A 20,435-nucleotide genomic window follows, 5' to 3' on the forward strand; every position below is an offset into this window, starting at 1 on the left:
GCTCTGATTTTCAGCACGTTGATCCAGAGGGCTAATTCGGACAGAGTCCAAGTGCCCTGCGCTCCATGGTGGAGATATACTGCTCCCCAGCCGGATAGACTAGCATCTTGGTGAGGATCACCCGGGACGGAGCCAGGAAGGAGCGTCCCTGAGACAGAGGGGCCGAAGCCACCACTGAAACAAGTCCCTGGTCTGTGGCGAAACCACCACCCCGTGGAAGGAGGAAGTCCGCTTGTTCCAACAGCGGAAAATATCCAGCCGCAGAGGACGCAGATGGAACTAGGCAAGGGAATCGCTTCCATTGACACCACCATCTGATCCAGCACCTGTATTAGGTGCCTGATGGAACGACGTCGACCGCCAGCGGGGGGACTGCTGTTTGACTAAAGGCAGCTTCACAAGTGCCGACAGAGTCTCGAATTGCGTCCCTGGGAATATGAACTTCTGGGTCGAAGTCAGAGTGGGCTTGGACAGAATGACAAACCACCCGAATTGGTTAGAGTGGCGAAAGTGAGCGAGGCACTCCGCTAACAGTTTGCACTGGATGAAGCCCAAACTAGAAGGCTGTCCAGGACAAAAAGATCACTGCCAACCCCTAGAGGTGCAGGACCGCAATCACAGCTGCCCCGCCCTTGAGAATACTCGAGGGGCTGTGGCTAACCCCAAGGGAAGAGCCACGAATTGGACCACTCTGAATGCAAAACGTAGCCAAGGCTGGTGTGAAACTGCGATTGGCACATGCAGATAGGCATCTCTGATGTCGATGGATGCTAGGGAATCTCCTTGGGTCATTGATTGATCGCAGAGACTCCATGCGACAATGCCGCACCTGAACATGCTTGAGAAGCTTGAGATCCGGGTCGGAAGGCATCGCCCTCTTCGGGTACTAGGAATAGATTTAAGCAGAAATCTCAGAACCGTTCCCAGTCGGGAACCGGTACAATTACTCCAGTGGCCTGCAAGAATGCCACAGCCTGTGAGAAGGCGCGGCCTTGGAGCAGGGGGGAGTTGCAGAAAAAAACCTGTTTGGCGGGCTGGATAGAACTCTATCCTGTAGCCATGGGAGATGGTATCTCGCACCCACTGATCGGAGACGTGTTGAAAGCATACGTCGCCAAAGTGGGAGAGCCTGCCACCGACCAAGGACGTTGCTGGCGTGGCCAGATAGCCAGGAGGAGGCTGACTTAGTGGCAGCATCTCCTGCGGTCTTCTCGTGCGCCATTTGGGTTTACGATCCTTGGCTGAGCCAGTGGACGAGGCCGAGGGCTTAGAGAACGATCAGATGGAGGAACGAAAAGAACGAAACCTCGACTGATTCGTGTCCTGGACAGGTTTCCTGGTTTAGGTTTGTGGCATGGAAGAACTCTTCCCGCCAAGAGCTTCCTTAATAATTTCATCCAGTTGTTCCCTAATAGTCTGGTCCCAGCAAAAGGGAGCCCAGCAAGGAACTTCTTTAGAAACATCCGCCCTCCAGTTCCGAAGCCACAGGAGCTTGCGGAGAGCGAGGAGAATAGCCGAGGCCACCGCAGTGCGGTGAGAGTCTCCAGCATGGCAGACATGGCATAGGATGAAAAGACTGAAGTCTGGAAGTTAAGGCAACCATTTCGGGCAAAGAGTCCCTGTGAGGGAATGCATCTCCTCCAGAGAAGCAGAGATGGCTTTGAGAACCGCACTGCTGCAAGAGCTGGGGAGAACGAGGCCCTTGCCGCCTCCATACAGATTTGGCCAGAAGGACAACCTGGCGGACAGCAAAGCCGTAAGTGAGGAGCCATCAGCCACTGATACAACGGTCTGGGCTGAGTGTCTAAACACCATAGGGACCACCTTTGGTGAATGAGCCCGCTCCTTGACCACCTCTGGTGGAAAGGGAAAACTGCCATCAGAACCACGCTTTGGGAAGCGTTTGCCAGAGCAGACCCTGGGCTTGGTCACAGTGGCCTGAAAACTGGAGTGGTTAAGGAACACACTCATTGTTCTCTTAGGCAAGGTAAACTGGTGCCTTTTTGCCAGAGAGGGTTGTTCCTCTGATACTGGCGGATTGAGGTCCAGTACAGAATTAATGTACAGTGGGATAGGGGGGTGCGGTGGGCACACTTGGTGTGTAGAGAGGAGCATATATGTGTTGTGCTTCTCTGGTCCCCCCGGTTCAGTGGGTTTTTTATTGAGAGTGGGGGCCCGCTGTCAGCCACTGATACAACCATCCGGGCTGAAATACCAGACACCGGAGGGACCACCCTTGGTGAATGAGCCCACTCCTTGACCACCTGTGGTGGAAGGGAGAAACAGTCATCAGAACACGCTTTGGGAGCGTCTGTCAGGACAGGCTCTGGGCTTGGTCCAGTGGGCGGAAAACTGGAGTGGTTAAGGAACACACTCCTTGTTCTCTGTAAGGTATACTGATGCCTTTCTGCCAGAGGGGGATACTCCCCTGATACAGGCGGATTGAGGTCCAGTACAAATATAATGGACGCAATCAAATCATTAGCATCTGCATCACCTTTGGACAGATCAATGGCACATTAAGTAGCGTCCGAGCCCCCAGAAAAGACATCCTCCTTGACCCGTGAGTCAGCTCGTGAATCAGAGCTGCGGGACCGGGAGGACAGGGGACCCTGCGTCTCCATTTTAGGAGGACGGGGACTGAGACCAGAGGAAGAGTCCTCTGAGAGCTTGCTGAGCAAGCCGTAGCAGCAGAAGCGCCCTGAAGGGGGCTAATGCATGTTCAGCACCACCGGAGCAGCTGGAGGGACCACTGTTGAGCCCCCAGGCTGAGGGATCACTGTGTTTATGTGCTCAGTACAGACAGTACGAGTTTAATGCAGTGCATATTAAGAACAGTCTTGCAGCCTTGCTCTGATGTGAGACATGCTGCAGAAGTGGGGGCTCTGTGAGGGAATGCATCTCCAGAATGACCCCCAACAGAGAATATAAACAGAGAAAATAAGCAGCTGCACAACTGGAGGTTGTGGCTTGCCAGACCGTTTAACATACATTTCTGTGCTCTCCAGTCCCCCAGCCCAGGCCCCCATTTGTCACAATGTGGGATCTCTGTGCCTATGCAGGCATTGAGAACGCTGAGAAAATGGCGACCGGAGCGAGGAGAGGGGGCGGGGCCTACTCTGAGAGCGGGCAAATGATGTAGACAGGGGAGGGAATCTCTCCTCAGTGAGGAGTATCCGTTCCCTGTGCTGCACAGCCGCTGGGCGGAGCCACACTGTCCCTCTGCATAACTAATATGCAGGGGCAGTGAAACCGAAACTAGGCCTCAGGCGAAGCCGGGGCCTAGATTTAAACATGCGGCCAGCGTGCAGGCACCATCGGCGCGGTTCTCCAGTGAAAACTGGAGAACCGGCCGGAAATGTTACCACAGACATAAAACACACTCCCCCCAATAAATGAAGTACAAGGGACCCCTGGAAAGACCACTTTCAGTGGTAAAGACGTCTCAATACTTAGCTTTTGAGACGCAGGGCCATGTCCCTGGGGGGGGGGGTTAAACGCTCCGTCCGGCAGAATCCTGAACAGGGCTGCGGATGGAGACCGGTCTCCTGCAAAGCAGTGAGAACCGTGTCGGCTCCCACTTCAAGCCAGAGCCCTAGGGGGTGGTGAAGGAGCGCGGCATGTGAAGGCTCCAGCCTTGTAAAATCAACCTTAACAGCACCGCCGACACAGTGGCGTGAGAAGGGACATGCCGGGAGTCCAGACTGGACCCGCTTTTCTTCCAAATCTTTGAAATCCAAAAAATCAAAAATCAGAGATTGCATGTGTGTGTGTACCTCCTGAACACAAAGCATTGAAACTGGCTACCAGGGGGTGTATATGCTAGGAGGGAGGAGCTACACGTTTGAGTGTAGTACTTTGTGTGTCCTCCGGAGGCAGAAGCTATACACCCATGGTCTGGGTCTCCCATAAGGAACGATGAAGAAAAGGAGCTTTATTGCACTTGGTTTTGCACTGTGTTAAACTATGAACTTATGATTGCATAATTAAAAACTGGTTCATGTGCAATAATTATTGGTGGTCTATGTTACACAGACCAGTACATAATATGTATTTTATAATTATTTATATTTATTGGTTGTGTACGGTACAGCTTACCTAACACTCAGGATTCCTTGTTGTTAATTATTTTAAAATTGTATTAATAAAGATTATGGTTTTTAATAAATTGAAGTCATACCACTTTTCTTTGGGTCTATAGCTATTCAGTGGTATCTAGCAACAATTATCTAGGTCTGAGTTGTGACCTAATCCTAATATGGCATGGCAGTGCAAAATGGAGTGATAGCCTTCCTTATTCAAAATCCCTTTTACCTTGTATAAATCTCCCACTTTACCAGCAGCAAAGTAATCCCGGATCACAACATTACCTCCACCATGCTTGACAGATGGTGTCAGGCACTCTTCCAGCATCTTTTCAGTTGTTCTGAGTCTCACAAATGTTCTTCTGTGTGATCCAAACACCTCAAACTTCGATTTGTCTATCCATAACACTTTTTTCCAATGTTCCTCTGTCCAATGTCGGTGTTCTTTTGCCCATATTAATCTTTTCCTTTTATTAGCCAGTCTTAGATATGGCTTTTTCTTAGCCACTCTGCCCTGAAGGCCAGCAACCTGGAGTCGTCTCTTCACTGTAGACGTTGACACTGGTGTTTTGCGGGTACTATTTAATGAAGCTGCCAGTTGAAGACCTGTGAGGCGTCGATTTCACAAACTAGAGACTCTAATGTACTTGTCTTGTTGCTCAGTTGTGCACCGCGGCCTCCCACTTCTCTTTCTACTCTAGTTAGAGCCTGTTTGTGCTCTCCTCTGAAGGGAGTAGTACACACCGTTGTAGGAAATCTTCAGTTTCTTGGCAATTTCTCGCATGGAATATCCTTCATTTCTAACAAGAATAGACTGTCGAGTTTAACATGAAAGTTCTCTTTTTCTGGCCATTTTGAAAGTTTAATGGAACCAACAAATGTAATGCCCCAGATTCTCAACAAGCTCAAAGGAAGGTCAGTTTTATAGCTTCTCTAATTAGCAAAACTGTTTTCAGCTGTGCTAAGATAGTTGCACAAGGGTTTTCAAGGGATTTCTAAACATCCATTATCCTTCTAACACAGTAGGAAAACATAATGTACCATTAGAACACTGGAGTGGTGGTTGTTGGAAATGGGCCTCTATACACCTATGTAGATATTGTAGTAAAAACCAGATATTTGCAGCTAGAATAGTCATTTACCACATTAACAATGTATAGAGAGTATTTCTGTTTAATTTAATAATCGCTTCATTGAAGAAAAAAAAATGTGCTTTTCTTTTAGAAATAAATAAATGACTAAGTGACCCTAAACTTTTGAAGTGTAGTGTATATTTTATATAATCTAATATATAAAGCTGAATGTGTGTGTGTGTGTGTGTGTGTGTGTGTGTGTGTATTGGCATCTGCACCGTCGCAGCTACAGCCACAAAATTTTGCACACTCACAAGTCTGGACCCCGAGAGAGTCATAGGCTATGTTGTGAGGCGAAATTGTAACCCCGCGCATTCCAATTTACCAATCAATTTTGCCCCTATCTATTTAATGGGGAAAAAGTGAAACGAAAAGTGTTGGAGGCAAATTGACAGCTGCCAGATGTGAACAAGGGGGACTTAAAGAATGAGAGCGATGGCGCCCAAGAGTATATACCGTACAGTTGCTAAGGTGGGGCCCCGACATGGGATACTCACCACACTCGGGGATATGAACACACATACAAAATGCGCCACACACTACTTGACATATACCACCCTCAGCACACATTTCACCACAAATACGCCAACCTCGCCACATAATCGCCCTAAAACACACACAAGTCTGGTATTATCCTTCAAAAATAAAAATCTGATTATTAAGCAGCCAAACTACAAGAACAACAAATGTACCATATAGGAAATACGGCAGCTGTCAGTCACATGACCTGTCTATATGTGTATGTGTGAGCTAATATATACTGTCAGGGGGGAGGGCTTTCTGTTGCCTGGAGATTTATCAGGCTGCCAATAACAACCAATCACAGCTTAGCTTCTATTTTGCTACAGCTAATTAATCTGAGCTCTGATTGGTTAATATAGGCAACAAAGGACATTCTCAGTATAACAAAGCTTGTATATTTATATCTATCTATATATTTCTATCTCGCAGACAAAACCCATGAAAATTGGCTGTGTGACACATCGATCTGTAAAAACTTACTGAATATCCATGAGAGAGCACTCCAGACACATGGTACCATAAACCATAAGGCTTTTATCTAATGTCCTTAGGTAGGTGACTTCAGTCACTTCAAGCATACCATAATCATAACAAAAGACCTGCAAAAAAATAAAGAATATTCAACTGAATAAAAATACCACACGTAAAACCGCCACATAAAACAAATTAATACAGTACTGTATAGTGTCCTAACTGGAAACCAACAGAACCACTTCATTAAAGTGCAATTAATCCCATGAGATTACAAAAAAAAGTTTCTCATTTTTTCAATAGGTTAACAATCACATTATGATGGGTAAATTTGAGCAAGGTATGAAGGAGTCTGGGTCCTGGAGCCACGTTGGAAGTTGGCATACCCAGCATCTCCACACATTAGGATGCTTGGCGATACATGCATGAGGTCATTATGCCAGTCCGTTTTGTGACCCTCTTATTTTCCCATGGAAACACTGTGATCAAGTTACCAACAAATCATCTTACCTGGACCAGACTGTCTGATATATCTGTAACCTTCCCACGCATCCACTTTTTCTCAGACTGAGTCTGAACGGCCACCTGCATATTAACCTGCCACTGCACCGCTTCTGGTTCTGAGTTCTCATACCGGTCATAGAGGCTTGCTTGCAATCTGGAAATCCCCCCAAAAAAAAGGAAAAAAAGAAAAAGTGGCAATTATTAAAAACATACAATCCCTGTTACTATACATTTGAGGCTTTTCAGCCGTAAGTCACACTAATACCACAGTCTCCCTTGTTGACATTACCCCTTGAGAATGTTCTCGGTGGTTAACCACTGTGTATAGATTTTACTGGGAGACACTACGTGACTGATAAATACATCCAGCTCTTTGCGCTCAGACAGAGAGATGTTGTCCATGCATTCTTCCACAGAGTCCGAGGACAGGTCTAATACCGGGTCCCATACTTCCATCAGTGGCAGACTGTTGTCACCAAAGTCCGATGAACTAAATGGAAGAGAAGAAAATTGCTTATATCTCTACAAGGTCCACTAGTAGAAAGATCGCAATCAGGTTTTATACAGCTAATGACATAGGACAAGCTAAAAATTAAAATTCTTGCACACCCCCAAAAATACAACATTCAGTAGGAACCTATAACATGTTATGGGGTTGGACCGAAAACATCTAACCAAGCGGATAGTAAACCTAGCCTGTCCTTGTCCAGAGACCCATGGTGCCATTAAAATAAGGTTGCTAGATAAAACATAATTACAAAAGTTAAAAAAAAAATAATTAAAAAAGCAAAATTCTTACATACTCAACAAATACAACATTCAGTAGGAACATAACACATGTTATAGAGTTGGACCGAAAACATCTAACCAAGCGGATAGCCTGTCCTTGCCAAGAGACCCATTGTGCCATCAAAATAAGGTTGCTATATAGTTACAGTGGTTGAAAAAAAAAGACTGAGGTCCCTCAAGTTCAACCTTTCTCCATCCAGCCCTATTGTAAATGCTGTTTTTGTGCTGCCATTACTATCTCTCCTGGTTGGGTATTCCACAGTCTGGCTGCTTTACCTGTAAAGAATCCTTTCCTATTTAGCTGCCAGTACTGCCTTTTTTCCCCACTGTTAATGCATGACCCCTGTTTCTCGGAAGGAATAAGTCATGTTCAGTCCTTTGTATTGACCACACAATTATTTATGCATATAAAATGAGATTTTCTCACTTTTTTTTCCTCAAGCTGAACAAGCCAAATTTTTCCAACCTCTAATCATATGGGAGGGTGGGGAGGCCTTGCAAGAATCTAGTTGTCCGCCTTTGAACTAACTTCCCAATATCCTTTTTAAAATGTGGAGCCCAAGATGTGCCCTTATAAGTGATATATAGAAAAGTGACAATATATTGGAATCTAAGGCTGCTTTCACACCTCCGGTTTCTGCAATGCGGCACAATCCGGCACTTTGCAGGAAAATCGCAACCGGTTTTATTTGCTGCCGGTTGTGTTTTTTGTGCATAGACTTTAATTAGTGCCGCATTGTGCCGCAAGGCCTTGCGTTCCATCCGTTTTTTGCCGCATGCGGCAGATTTAGCCGATGCGGCGGCCGGATGGAACGTTGCCTGGCACGTTTTTTCGTGCGGCAAAAAACAAAAACGCATCGTGCCGCATTCGGCCGATGCGGCGCATTTTTCAATGCATGTCTATGGCGGCCGGATGCGGCGCGATGCGGCAATAACCGCATCTGGCTGCTGCATGCGGTTTTTGCCACTGCGCATGCTCAGTAGCATGCCGCAAGCGGCAAAAACCGGACTGGCCGCAAAGGAAAAACTTATGCAAAGGATGCGGTGTGTTCACCGCATCCGTTGCATAGCTTACACAGCCGGATTCAGCCGCAGAGCTCAAGCCGGATGTGTGAAAGCAGCCTAACCTCTCTTTTTATACATGCTAAAATTTGGTTTGCTTTTGCAGCTGCTGCCTGACATTGAATACTGCTCTTTTATTATTTTATTTCACCCCCTAAATAGTATTACAAAAGTTTGTACTTTGCTTGTAGTAAAATACTAGATGCCATCTTCTGCTCTTTCTGGCTCTACTCCGCCATCTTTTGACCACAGCTCCTGACTGTCCGGAAGTCATAGCTAACAGTCCCTATGATAAGCTCACATTGAGAAAATGACTTCAGATCCTCCCAGAACACATTGCAGGGATTTGACAAGTCCCAACTAGTAGAACACAAAAGAATCGGCACAGACAACCGAATAAGATGGTGACTGGTAAGGCTAGTTTCACACTACGTCTTTTTAACATCCGCTGAAAACGTTTTTTTAGCGGAAGTACGGATCCTGCTTTTACAGCAAATAACGTATGCAAACGCATATGTTATTTTGCAGGATCCTGCACTGGATGTTTAGGGGCGGGCATTGGAGTCATGTGATCGGGAGTGAGGGGAACTAGACTGGGAGGAGGCTTCTGACAGCTGCAGACGCTGGTAACCAAGGTAAACATCGGCCTTGGATACCCGATATTTATCTTGGTTACGAGTGTCTGCAGCTGCTAGGAGCAGGGCTGCCTGCACGCGTAACCAACGTAAACATCGGGTAACTAAGAGAAGTGGTTACCCGATATTTACCTTGGTTACGAGTGTCTGCAGCTGCTAGGAGCCGGGCTGCCTGCACACGTAACCAACGTAAACATCGGGTAACTAAGAGAAGTGGTTACGCGATATTTACCTTGGTTACGAGTGTCCGCAGCTCTCAGGTGGGGGAGAGGGAGGGAGGGAGGGAGGAAGGGGGAAAGACAGATAGAGAGAGAGAGGGTGAGGGAGGGAGGAGGAGAGAGAGACAGATCACGCGAGACTGGTTCTGGGCATGCTCAGTACTTTCTGGGCATGCTCAGTACAAAAGCAGGATCCTGTCTATCATCACGCCAGCGTTCACCTGCGTTTGCGTGCGTTATAGTCAGGATCCAGCAATTTGCAGTATTTGGACGGAGCTCAAAAACGCTACAAGTAGCGTTTTTGAAACATGTTAAAAAACTGCAAGTCACTGGATCCTCACTATAACGCAGGCAAACGCAGGTGAACGGATGTTAACGCGAGTCCATTGCAAATGCATTGAAATGAAAACGCATTTGCACTGGATCCGCTTGTCCGCTAAAAAAACGTTTTCAACGGATGTTAAAAAGACGTAGTGTGAAACCAGCCTAAGGCTGCTTTCACACATCCGGTTTTAGCAGTACAGCTCAATCCGGCTCAAAAACCTATGCAACGGATTCGGCGAAAAAAACCCGGATCCGTTGCATTAGTTTTTCCCATGCGGCCCGTCCGGTTTTTGATGGATGCGGCTTGATACTGAGCATGCGCAGTGCAAAAAAACGCATTCGGCGGCCGGATGCGTTTTTTGCCGCAGGACGCCGCATCCGGCCTCCATAGGCTTGCATTGTAAATCGTGCCACATCATGCCGGATCCGGCTCGATGCGTTTTTTTCGCCGCACAAAAACCGTGCCAGGCAATGTTCCATCCGGCCGCCACATGGGCTAAATATGCCGAATCCGGCAAAAACTGGACGCAGCGCAGGGCCATGCAGCACAATACGGCGCTAATGCAACTCTATGCGGGGAAAAAACACAACCGGCGGCAAAAAAACCCCAAACTGTTGCGTTTTTTCTGCAGAGCACCGTATTGTGCCGCACTGCAAAAATCGGATGTGTGAAGGCAGCCGAAATGTTTTACTACAGGCAGGGAACATGCATTAGTGATACCATTCTGGGAATTAAATGAAAAAAAAAAAAAAATCTCTGGAGTGATGCACAAAACTCTCTTTGTACACTCAAGTTTGCAAAGACAAACAAAAATAGAATAGAAGCCTCAAAAATAAAAACACAATGAGGGTAAGGTTCAATGCAGCGGTGCTTGAGCGGCTGCGTCACAGACGTTGCAGCAGCTTATCTATATATATAATTGCCTTATTCTGTCTGTCTTGCTCCAAAATTGTGTCCTTACGGTGACACAAAGCTGATTGGCCGCTGGGCTCGCCATGACCCTGCCCCCCCGCACGGATTGGCCGCTCGCCCAGGCTCCGCCCGCACACGGATTGGCCGGCCGCTCGCCCAGGCTCCGCCCCCCACACGGATTGGCCTCTCGCCCCGGCACCCTGCAGCATTGGCAACTCGCCCACGCCCCGCCCCCTCAAGCAATGCACGCTCGCTCTGGCCCCGCCCCCCGCACGCATTCACCGAACCGACACGGAGCCACGACTCCCAGGTGAGTACTGTACCCCCGGGAGCCCACATCAGCGTACGCCGCCAACCCAGCCGACACATACCCTCGCATTGCTGGGGTTGCCGCCGTATGCTGGTGTGGGCTCCCGTGCGAGCGGGGGACGGGATACGCTGGTAACCATGGTAGCATAGTTACCAGCGCATCAAGGTCCTGCAGCGGCGGAACATACACACGCACACACACACACACATCAGATCACACTCACTCTCACACACACATCACATCGCATCCACACACTCACAACATCCTGGGATATCGCTTGCTTCTCGGCGGCGATACTGTGGAGTGACCTTCCAGGACCTGCCGGAGGATCACATGGCCAGAAGCATGTGGTATCTCCGGATGTTGTGAGTGTGAGCGCGTATGTGCGATATCTTCAGTGTGTGTGTGAGTGTATGCGATCGGATGTGTGTAAGTGTGTTCTGATGTGTGAGTGTGTGTGTGTGTGTGTGTATGCGATCGGATCTGTGAGTGTCGGCAGATGAGCACGGCGTGCTGGGGGAGGCTGGGAGGAGAGAGGCTGATGCTGGGGGAGGCTGGGAGGGTGTAGGCTGATGCTGGGGTAGGCTGGGAGGGTGTAGGCTGATGCTGGGGGAGGCTGAGAGGAGAGAGGCTGATGCTGGGGGAGGCTGGGAGGAGAGAGGCTGATGCTGGGGGAGGCTGGGAAGAGAGAGGCTGATGCTGGGGGAGGCTGGGAGGAGGGAGGCTGGGAGTAGAGAGGCTGATCCTGGGGAAGGCTGGGAGGGGGAAGCTGATGCTGGGGGAGGCTGGGAGGAGAGAGGCTGATGCTGGGGTAGGCTGATGCTGGGGGAGGCTGGGAGGGTGTAGGCTGATGCTGGGGTAGGCTGATGCTGGGGGAGGCTGGGAGGGTGTAGGCTGATGCTGGGGGAGGCTGAGAGGAGAGAGGCTGATGCTGGGGGAGGCTGGGAGGAGAGATGCTGATGCTGGGGGAGGCTGGGAGGAGAGAGGCTGATGCTGGGGGAGGCTGGGAGGAGGGAGGCTGGGAGTAGAGAGGCTGATCCTGGGGAAGGCTGGGAGGGGGAGGCTGATACTGGGGGAGGCTGGGAGGAGAGAGGCTGAGAGGAGAGAGGCTGATTGCTGGGGGAGGCTGGGAGGAGAGAGGTGATGCTGGGAGGAGAGAGGCTGATGCTGGGGGAGGCTGGGAGGAGAGAGGCTGATGCTGGGGTAGGCTGATGCTGGGGGAGGCTGGGAGGGTGTAGGCTGATGCTGGGGTAGGCTGATGCTGGGGGAGGATGGGAGGGTGTAGGCTGATGCTGGGGTAGGCTGATGCTGGGGGAGGCTGGGAGGGTGTAGGCTGATGCTTGGGGAGGCTGAGAGGAGAGATGCTGATGCTGGGGGAGGCTGGGAGGAGAGAGGCTGATGCTGGGGGAGGCTGGGAGGAGAGAGGCTGATTGCTGGGGGAGGCTGGGAGGAGAGAGGTGATGCTGGGAGGAGAGAGGCTGATGCTGGGGGAGGCTGGGAGGAGAGAGGCTGATGCTGGGGTAGGCTGATGCTGGGGTAGGCTGATGCTGGGGGAGGCTGGGAGGGTGTAGGCTGATGCTGGGGTAGGCTGATGCTGGGGGAGGCTGGGAGGGTGTAGGCTGATGCTGGGGTAGGCTGATGCTGGGGGAGGCTGGGAGGGTGTAGGCTGATGCTGGGGGAGGCTGAGAGGAGAGAGGCTGATGCTGGGGGAGGCTGGGAGGAGAGAGGCTGATGCTGGGGGAGGCTGGGAGGAGAGAGGCTGATTGCTGGGGGAGGCTGGGAGGAGAGAGGTGATGCTGGGAGGAGAGAGGCTGATGCTGGGGGAGGCTGGGAGGAGAGAGGCTGATGCTGGGGTAGGCTGATGCTGGGGGAGGCTGGGAGGGTGTAGGCTGATGCTGGGGTAGGCTGATGCTGGGGGAGGATGGGAGGGTGTAGGCTGATGCTGGGGTAGGCTGATGCTGGGGGAGGCTGGGAGGGTGTAGGCTGATGCTTGGGGAGGCTGAGAGGAGAGAGGCTGATGCTGGGGGAGGCTGGGAGGAGAGAGGCTGATGCTGGGGGAAGCTGGGAGGAGAGAGGCTGATTGCTGGGGGAGGCTGGGAGGAGAGAGGTGATGCTGGGAGGAGAGAGGCTGATGCTGGGGGAGGCTGGGAGGAGAGAGGCTGATGCTGGGGTAGGCTGATGCTGGGGTAGGCTGATGCTGGGGGAGGCTGGGAGGGTGTAGGCTGATGCTGGGGTAGGCTGATGCTGGGGGAGGCTGGGAGGGTGTAGGCTGATGCTTGGGGAGGCTGAGAGGAGAGAGGCTGATGCTGGGGGAGGCTGGGAGGAGAGAGGCTGATGCTGGGGGAGGCTGGGAGGAGAGAGGATGATTGCTGGGGGAGGCTGGGAGGAGAGAGGTGATGCTGGGAGGAGAGAGGCTGATGCTGGGGGAGGCTGGGAGGAGAGAGGCTGATGCTGGGGTAGGCTGATGCTGGGGGAGGCTGGGAGGGTGTAGGCTGATGCTGGGGTAGGCTGATGCTGGGGGAGGCTGGGAGGGTGTAGGCTGATGCTGGGGGAGGCTGAGAGTAGAGAGGCTGATTGCTGCGGGAGGCTGGGAGGAGAGAGGCTGAGGCTGGGGACAGAGAGGCTGATGCTGGGGACAGAGAGGCTGATGCTGGGGACAGAGAGGCTGATGCTGGGGACAGAGAGGCTGATGCTGGGGACAGAGAGGCTGATGCTGGGGACAGAGAGGCTGATGCTGGGAGGAGAGAGGCTGATGCTGGGAGGAGAGAGGCTGATGCTGGGAGGAGAGAGGCTGATGCTGGGAGGAGAGAGGCTGATGCTGGGAGGAGAGAGGCTGATGCTGGGAGGAGAGAGGCTGATGCTGGGAGGAGAGAGGCTGATGCTGGGAGGAGAGAGGCTGATGCTGGGAGGAGAGAGGCTGATGCTGGGAGGAGAGAGGCTGATGCTGGGAGGAGAGAGGCTGATGCTGGGAGGAGAGAGGCTGATGCTGGGAGGAGAGAGGCTGATGCTGGGAGGAGAGAGGCTGATGCTGGGAGGAGAGAGGCTGATGCTGGGAGGAGAGAGGCTGATGCTGGGAGGAGAGAGGCTGATGCTGGGAGGAGAGAGGCTGATGCTGGGAGGAGAGAGGCTGATGCTGGGGGCAGAGAGGCTGATGCTGGGGGCAGAGAGGCTGATGCTGGGAGGAGAGAGGCTGATGCTGGAGGAGAGAGGCTGATGCTGGGGGCAGAGAGGCTGATGCTGGGGGCAGAGAGGCTGATGCTGGGGGCAGAGAGGCTGATGCTGGGGGCAGAGAGGCTGATGCTGGGGGCAGAGAGGCTGATGCTGGTGCAGCATGGGGGATGGAGCACGATAGGGGGTGCGCAGCATGGGGGATGGAGCACGATGGGGAGTGCGCAGCATGGGGGATGGAGCACGTTGCGTAAAAACATGCAGTTACGCTGCGCTTTGTAGCGCAGCGTAACTGCATGCGTCCAGCGTCCCCTGCACAGTCTATGGAGATTGTGCAGGGGCCGTGCGCACGTGGCGTCTAAGAGCGTAGCGCTTCGGCTACTGCCGAAGCGCTGCGCAAAAAGAAGTGACATGTCACTTCTTTCCTGCGCTTTGCCGGCAGCTCCTGCTCTGTCTATGGCAAGCTGCAGGCAGAGCGCATGGAATCGGCGCTCACTACGGACATTTCTGCAGCGATCTAAAGCGCACATGTGCTCTTCAGATCGCTGCAGAAATATCTGCAGGGCTAGTACGCAACGTGCGCACATAGCCTAAAGCGGTTATGAGGCCACCAGAGACCGTGTCTGGGTCTCCCAGTGTTTGTCCCTCTCTGCAGCGTCGTAGGAGCTGACAGGAAATGGCTGCGGCGTCCTGACGAGAGGAGGGAGCCGTGGTCGTGGCCGAGGTGCTCACACTGTGCACAGTGAGGGGGGTGGAGTATGGAAATCATACTCCAGCCCTCAGTGCTGCTCGTTCCGTGCAGCGTCCCGCCCTTCCCCTGCCTGTCAGGGCTGAGGGCGGGAGAAAGGGAAACTAGGCCGCTAGCAAGCCGGGGACTCGAGTATAAGCGTGGCCGCCGTAAAAGCGCGGCCGACGACGAAGTCCCCGGCGAACTAAAAGTCCCAGCCGCGCCGCAGTTTCCCATGGCAGCGGCGGTTAGCGCGGTAGCCCCTACATATAAACACACTCAGCGACGCTGAGTGTGTAATGGCACAGTTTGACCCGGTCAGCGCCGCGGTCCCCGGTGCACTAGCACACCCAGCAAAGCTGAGGTGTTGCCGTGCGCGGTCCCCACAGGGATACAGAGTACCTTCACGTAGCAGGGCCTTGTCCCTGAACGATACCCGGCTCCTATCCAGCAGGCTCCACAGGAGTTGTGGATGAAGCACGGTCTCAGTGCCTGGAGACCGATAGGATCCCACTTCACCCAGAGCCCTGAGGGGGATGGGGAAGGAAAGCAGCATGTGGGCTCCAGCCTCTGTACCCGCAATGGATACCTCAACCTTAACAACACCGCCGACAAGAGTGGGGTGAGAAGGGAGCATGCTGGGGGCCCTATATGGGCCCACTTTTCTTCCAACCGACATAGTCAGCAGCTGCTGCTGACCAATCTGTGGAGCTGTGCTGTGCGTGTCTGACCTCCTTCGCACAAAGCAAAAAAACTGAGGAGCCCGTGGGAGCACGGGGGGTGTATAGGCAGAAGGGGAGGGGCTTAACACTTTTGAGTGTAATACTTTGTGCGGCCTCCGGAGGCAGAAGCTATACACCCAATTGTCTGGGTCTCCCAATAGAGCGACAAAGAAATATATATATATATATATATATATATATATATATATATATATATATATAAAAATCATACATTAACTACACAATACGTAAATTCTAGAATACCCGATGCGTAGAATCGGGCCACCTTCTAGTAAATAGATACCCAAGTACTGGAAGGGAATTCATAAGTATCTGAGCAAATTGGGTATGAAAATTGCAAATTTTACCAAAATTGCATTATTTTTTTTTCCTCCCCTTCTTTTAAGAGCCATGACTTTTCTATTTTTCTGTCAATCTTGCCATATAATGGCTATTTTTTTGCGAGACGAGTTGTACTTTTAAATTAAATCATGAACTTTACCATATAGTGTACTGGAAAACAGCAAAAAAAAATCTAAATACAAAAAAATTGCAAAAAAAAAACAAAAAGTGCGACTGCATGATAGTTTTACCATATATTGAACACTGTGAATAAAATATCCCCAAAACCGATGTGTGGGTGTGATGCCTCAGGTCAGTACGAGTTCGTAGATAAACATTTTATAGGTTTTCTTTTATCTAAAGGGTTAAAAAAAAAAATTAAGACGTTTGTCCAAAAAAAGTGGAGCACTTTTTGCGCCAATTTCGTGATCTGTAGCATTCTCAGTTTTAAGGATCTATGGCTCAGCAACTGCTTATTTTTTGCGTCAAGCTGATTTTTTTTTTATGGTACCATTTTCGCGCAGATGCTTTTTGATCGCCTGTTATTGCATTTTTGCACTAAATTTGCAGCGACCAAAACACGTAATTTGGCTGCTACGCCGTTTACTGATCAGATGAATTGAATTTATATTTTGATAGATCGGGCATGTCTGAACGCAGCGATACCAAATATGTATACAATTTTTAAACCCTTTAATTTTTAATGGGGCGAATGGGGGGATGATTTGAACTTTTAGGTATTTCATTTATTTTTTTTTAATTTTTGAAAACTTTTTTCTGACTAGTCCCTCTAGGGTCTATAAGGATCAGCAGTCTGATCGCTCGTTCATTTCTGTTGCTCACAGATGCACAGCTCAGCACTCGGCTCAGTGAAACAGGACTAGAGTCATGTGAGCTACATGAGTCCATATGACCCTGTGCTACTATGGCAACCATCGGCTCACAGTGATCATGTTACGGCGCCGCCGATGGGGCTGCGTGAGTAGAAATTTACCCTGGCGGGGATTTAAAATCGCCCTGTCACATTTTGACAATGCGGTTTAAGAGGTTAACAGGCACGGGTGAATCGGAGATACACCTGTGCCTGTGAGGCATACATGTCAGCTGTTCAAATCAGCTGACATGTGCAGCAGCTGCCAGGGATTACAACTATATGGGTTAGGACGCAATTTTACTGCCCATGGTTGTTAGGCTATGTGCGCACTAGAAAGTGTATTTTTCTTGAGAAAAAAACAGACCGTATGAAAGAATCCCGCACCCGCAGTAAAGCAGCACCTGCGTTTTTGCCGCGGATTTACCGCAAATTGGTCCCCGCGGTTTTCACCATCATCTACGGCAAAAAAACGCAGGTACCTGCAGAAAAGAAGTGCCATGCTCATTAATTCCGCAGCGAATAAATCCGTGGGTATAAAAAAAACGCAGTGTGCGCACAGCATTTTTTAAAACCCATAGGATTTGCTGGGGAATGACTGCAGCAATGTTAGACACACTTTCTGCTGCAATTCCAAGACAAAGCCACAGCAAAATCTGCGGTAAATCCGCACCGTGCGCACAGGGCCTTAAAGAGTTATACAGTGAGTGCAGATAAAAGTAGTGAGTTTGGTCCAGGGCAGGCTGACCGATTTACTATAATTTCTGCCTTAAAGTGGTGCAATTCATAGCAGACACATACGACAATTATTGTCTGGGGACATTATGATGTATGCCACTTTTGGATTCTGAAGAACGTGCAGAACTAAAGATGCACCAAATATGCACCAAATATATTAAGACTGACATCTCAACCGAGCAGATCTATTTACTACAGCAGGTTTTCGATCAAGAATGATCCTCAACTTGGGTAAATTGTTTGGTGATAGCAGTGGAGTGTACTGCGGGCCATTGGCCATAAAGCAATCAAATTTACACTGCAATTCCAATTATCCATTTACAATCTCCATGATGCATCCGCTATGTTGGGCCTCAAATATTAAGCAGAATTCAGATAGTTCTGTTTTACAGTCCGTAAAGCCAGAACGGACCATGGGTCACTAGATCTTACAGCATTATTAGCATTTGAGGCTGTAAGTTCAAGTCCGGCTGCCAATCTGGGCACTTTGGTTGGTATAATGACAGTGAAAATTATTGCCGTTTTAACCAATCGTAACCATGCTAATTGCACAATAATTGTTCAATATTAAAAAATAAATAAAAATCATATGAAAAGAAAAGCTTACCAGGATATAAAAGCAGCAACATTTCTCTCGACAAGAATGGTGTTAATGCTGGTCACTGTACTCAAGGACTCCTCAAAAAGCTCAACGGATAGCTTCTTCTCAAGCAGAACCCCTGCATAAGCAAACGACTGAGGGTAAATATTGGAGAATCAGAAGTTTCCATTTCATTTTACCAACAAGAAAAACATTCTGCTCCTCCGCTCTGGTCATAACCGAAAAAGGAATCCTGACAGATCCATTACAGGTGGGATCCATCTGCATTCACTTTTAGATCGGAATCAAACCAGTCATGGTACCACTGAGTATGAAGCAGAGAGAGGATAATGTTAAAGCTTAAAGTGAACCAATCACAAGGATTTTCCTATATAAACTAAAGCCAGTGCTATACTGGTGCTATCATGCTGATTCTATACATATCTTTAGTTGTGAGATCGGATGTATACAGTTAGGTCCAGAAATATTTGGACAGTGACACAATTTTCGCGAGTTGGGCTCTGCATGCCACCACATTGGATTTGAAATGAAACCTCTACAACAGAATTCAAGTGCAGATTGTAACGTTTAATTTGAACAAAAATATCTGATAGAAATTGTAGGAATTGTACACATTTCTTTACAAACACTCCACATTTTAGGAGGTCAAAAATAATTGGACAAATAAACCAAACCCAAACAAAATATTTTTATTTTCAATATTTTGTTGCGAATCCTTTGGAGGCAATCACTGCCTTAAGTCTGGAACCCATGGACATCACCAAACGCTGGGTTTCCTCCTTCTTAATGCTTTGCCAGGCCTTTACAGCCGCAGCCTTCAGGTCTTGCTTGTTTGTGGGTCTTTCCGTGTTAAGTCTGGATTTCAGCAAGTGAAATGCATGCTCAGTTAAGATCTGGTGATTGACTTGGCCATTGCAGCATGTTCCACTTTTTTGCACTCATGAACTCCTGGGTAGCTTTGGCTGTATGCTTGGGGTCATAGTCCATCTGTACTATGAAGCGCCGTCCGATCAACTTTGCGGCATTTGGCTGAATCTGGTCTGAAAGTATATCCCGGTACACTTCAGAATTCATCCGGCTACTCTTGTCTGCTGTTATGTCATCAATAAACACAAGTGACCCAGTGCCATTGAAAGGCATGCATGCCCATGCCATCACGTTGCCTCCACCATGTTTTACAGAGGATGTGGTGTGCCTTGGATCATGTGCCGTTCCCATTCTTCTCCAAACTTTTTTCTTCCCATCATTCTGGTACAGGTTGATCTTTGTCTCATCTGTCCATAGAATACTTTTCCAGAACTGAGCTGGCTTCATGAGGTGTTTTTCAGCAAATTTAACTCTGGCCTGTCTATTTTTGGAATTGATGAATGGTTTGCATCTAGATGTGAACCCTTTGTATTTACTTTCATGGAGTCTTCTCTTTACTGTTGACTTAGAGACAGATACACCTACTTCACTGAGAGTGTTCTGGACTTCAGTTGATGTTGTGAACGGGTTCTTCTTCACCAAAGAAAGTATGCGGCGATCATCCACCACTGTTGTCATCCGTGGATGCCCACGTCTTTTTGAGTTCCCAAGCTCACCAGTCAATTCCTTTTTTCTCAGAATGTACCCGACTGTTGATTTTGCTACTCCAAGCATGTCTGCTATCTCTCTGATGGATTTTTTCTTTTTTTTCAGCCTCAGGATGTTCTGCTTCCCCTCAATTGAGAGTTCCTTAGACCACATGTTGTCTGGTCACAGCAACAGCTTCCAAATGCAAAACCACACACCTGTAATCAACCCCAGACCTTTTAACTACTTCATTGATTACAGGTTAACGAGGGAGACACCTTCAGAGTTAATTGCAGCCCTTAGAGTCCCTTGTCCAATTACTTTTGGTCCCTTGAAAAAGAGGAGGCTATGCATTACAGAGCTATGATTCCTAAACCCTTTCTCCGATTTGGATGTGAAAACTCTCATATTGCAGCTGGGAGTGTGCACTTTCAGCCCATATTATATATATATATAATTGTATTTCTGAACATGTTTTTGTAAACAGCTAAAATAACAAAACTTGTGTCACTGTCCAAATATTTCTGGCCCTGACTGTAGTTTCTGAAATACAGGCAAGTAAAGTTTGTGAAATGCACTGTTATTTGATGGTGCAACACAATATCTAATAGGTGGGTTGGGTTTTGCTAGTTATTCCCGCCTTTGTCTGTCCTTCCTCCCCCTGTAATAACAGACAGGGGGGAAGAAGGACAGGCAGGCAGACAGGGGTGGGAATAACTAACAAAACCCAACCCACCTACTAGATA

The 20,435-nt window shown here is 49.2% G+C and overlaps 1 protein-coding gene across 1 annotated transcript in view; it reads right to left on the reverse strand.

Annotated features, from left to right (window-relative positions):
- Positions 1-20,435, reverse strand: part of RNF17 (ring finger protein 17) — a 733,334-nt gene that overhangs the window by 258,646 nt on the left and 454,253 nt on the right. Inside the window, exons 21-24 of the mRNA XM_075331310.1 lie at positions 18,142-18,253; positions 7,005-7,205; positions 6,722-6,869; positions 6,221-6,339 (exon numbers count right to left, since the gene is read on the reverse strand). Coding sequence (XP_075187425.1) covers positions 6,221-6,339; positions 6,722-6,869; positions 7,005-7,205; positions 18,142-18,253 — 580 coding nt within the window. The remainder of the gene's footprint in view (positions 1-6,220; positions 6,340-6,721; positions 6,870-7,004; positions 7,206-18,141; positions 18,254-20,435) is intronic.

Source organism: Anomaloglossus baeobatrachus (assembly GCF_048569485.1).
Source record: "Anomaloglossus baeobatrachus isolate aAnoBae1 chromosome 2 unlocalized genomic scaffold, aAnoBae1.hap1 SUPER_2_unloc_1, whole genome shotgun sequence".
Classification (NCBI taxonomy): domain Eukaryota; kingdom Metazoa; phylum Chordata; class Amphibia; order Anura; family Aromobatidae; genus Anomaloglossus; species Anomaloglossus baeobatrachus.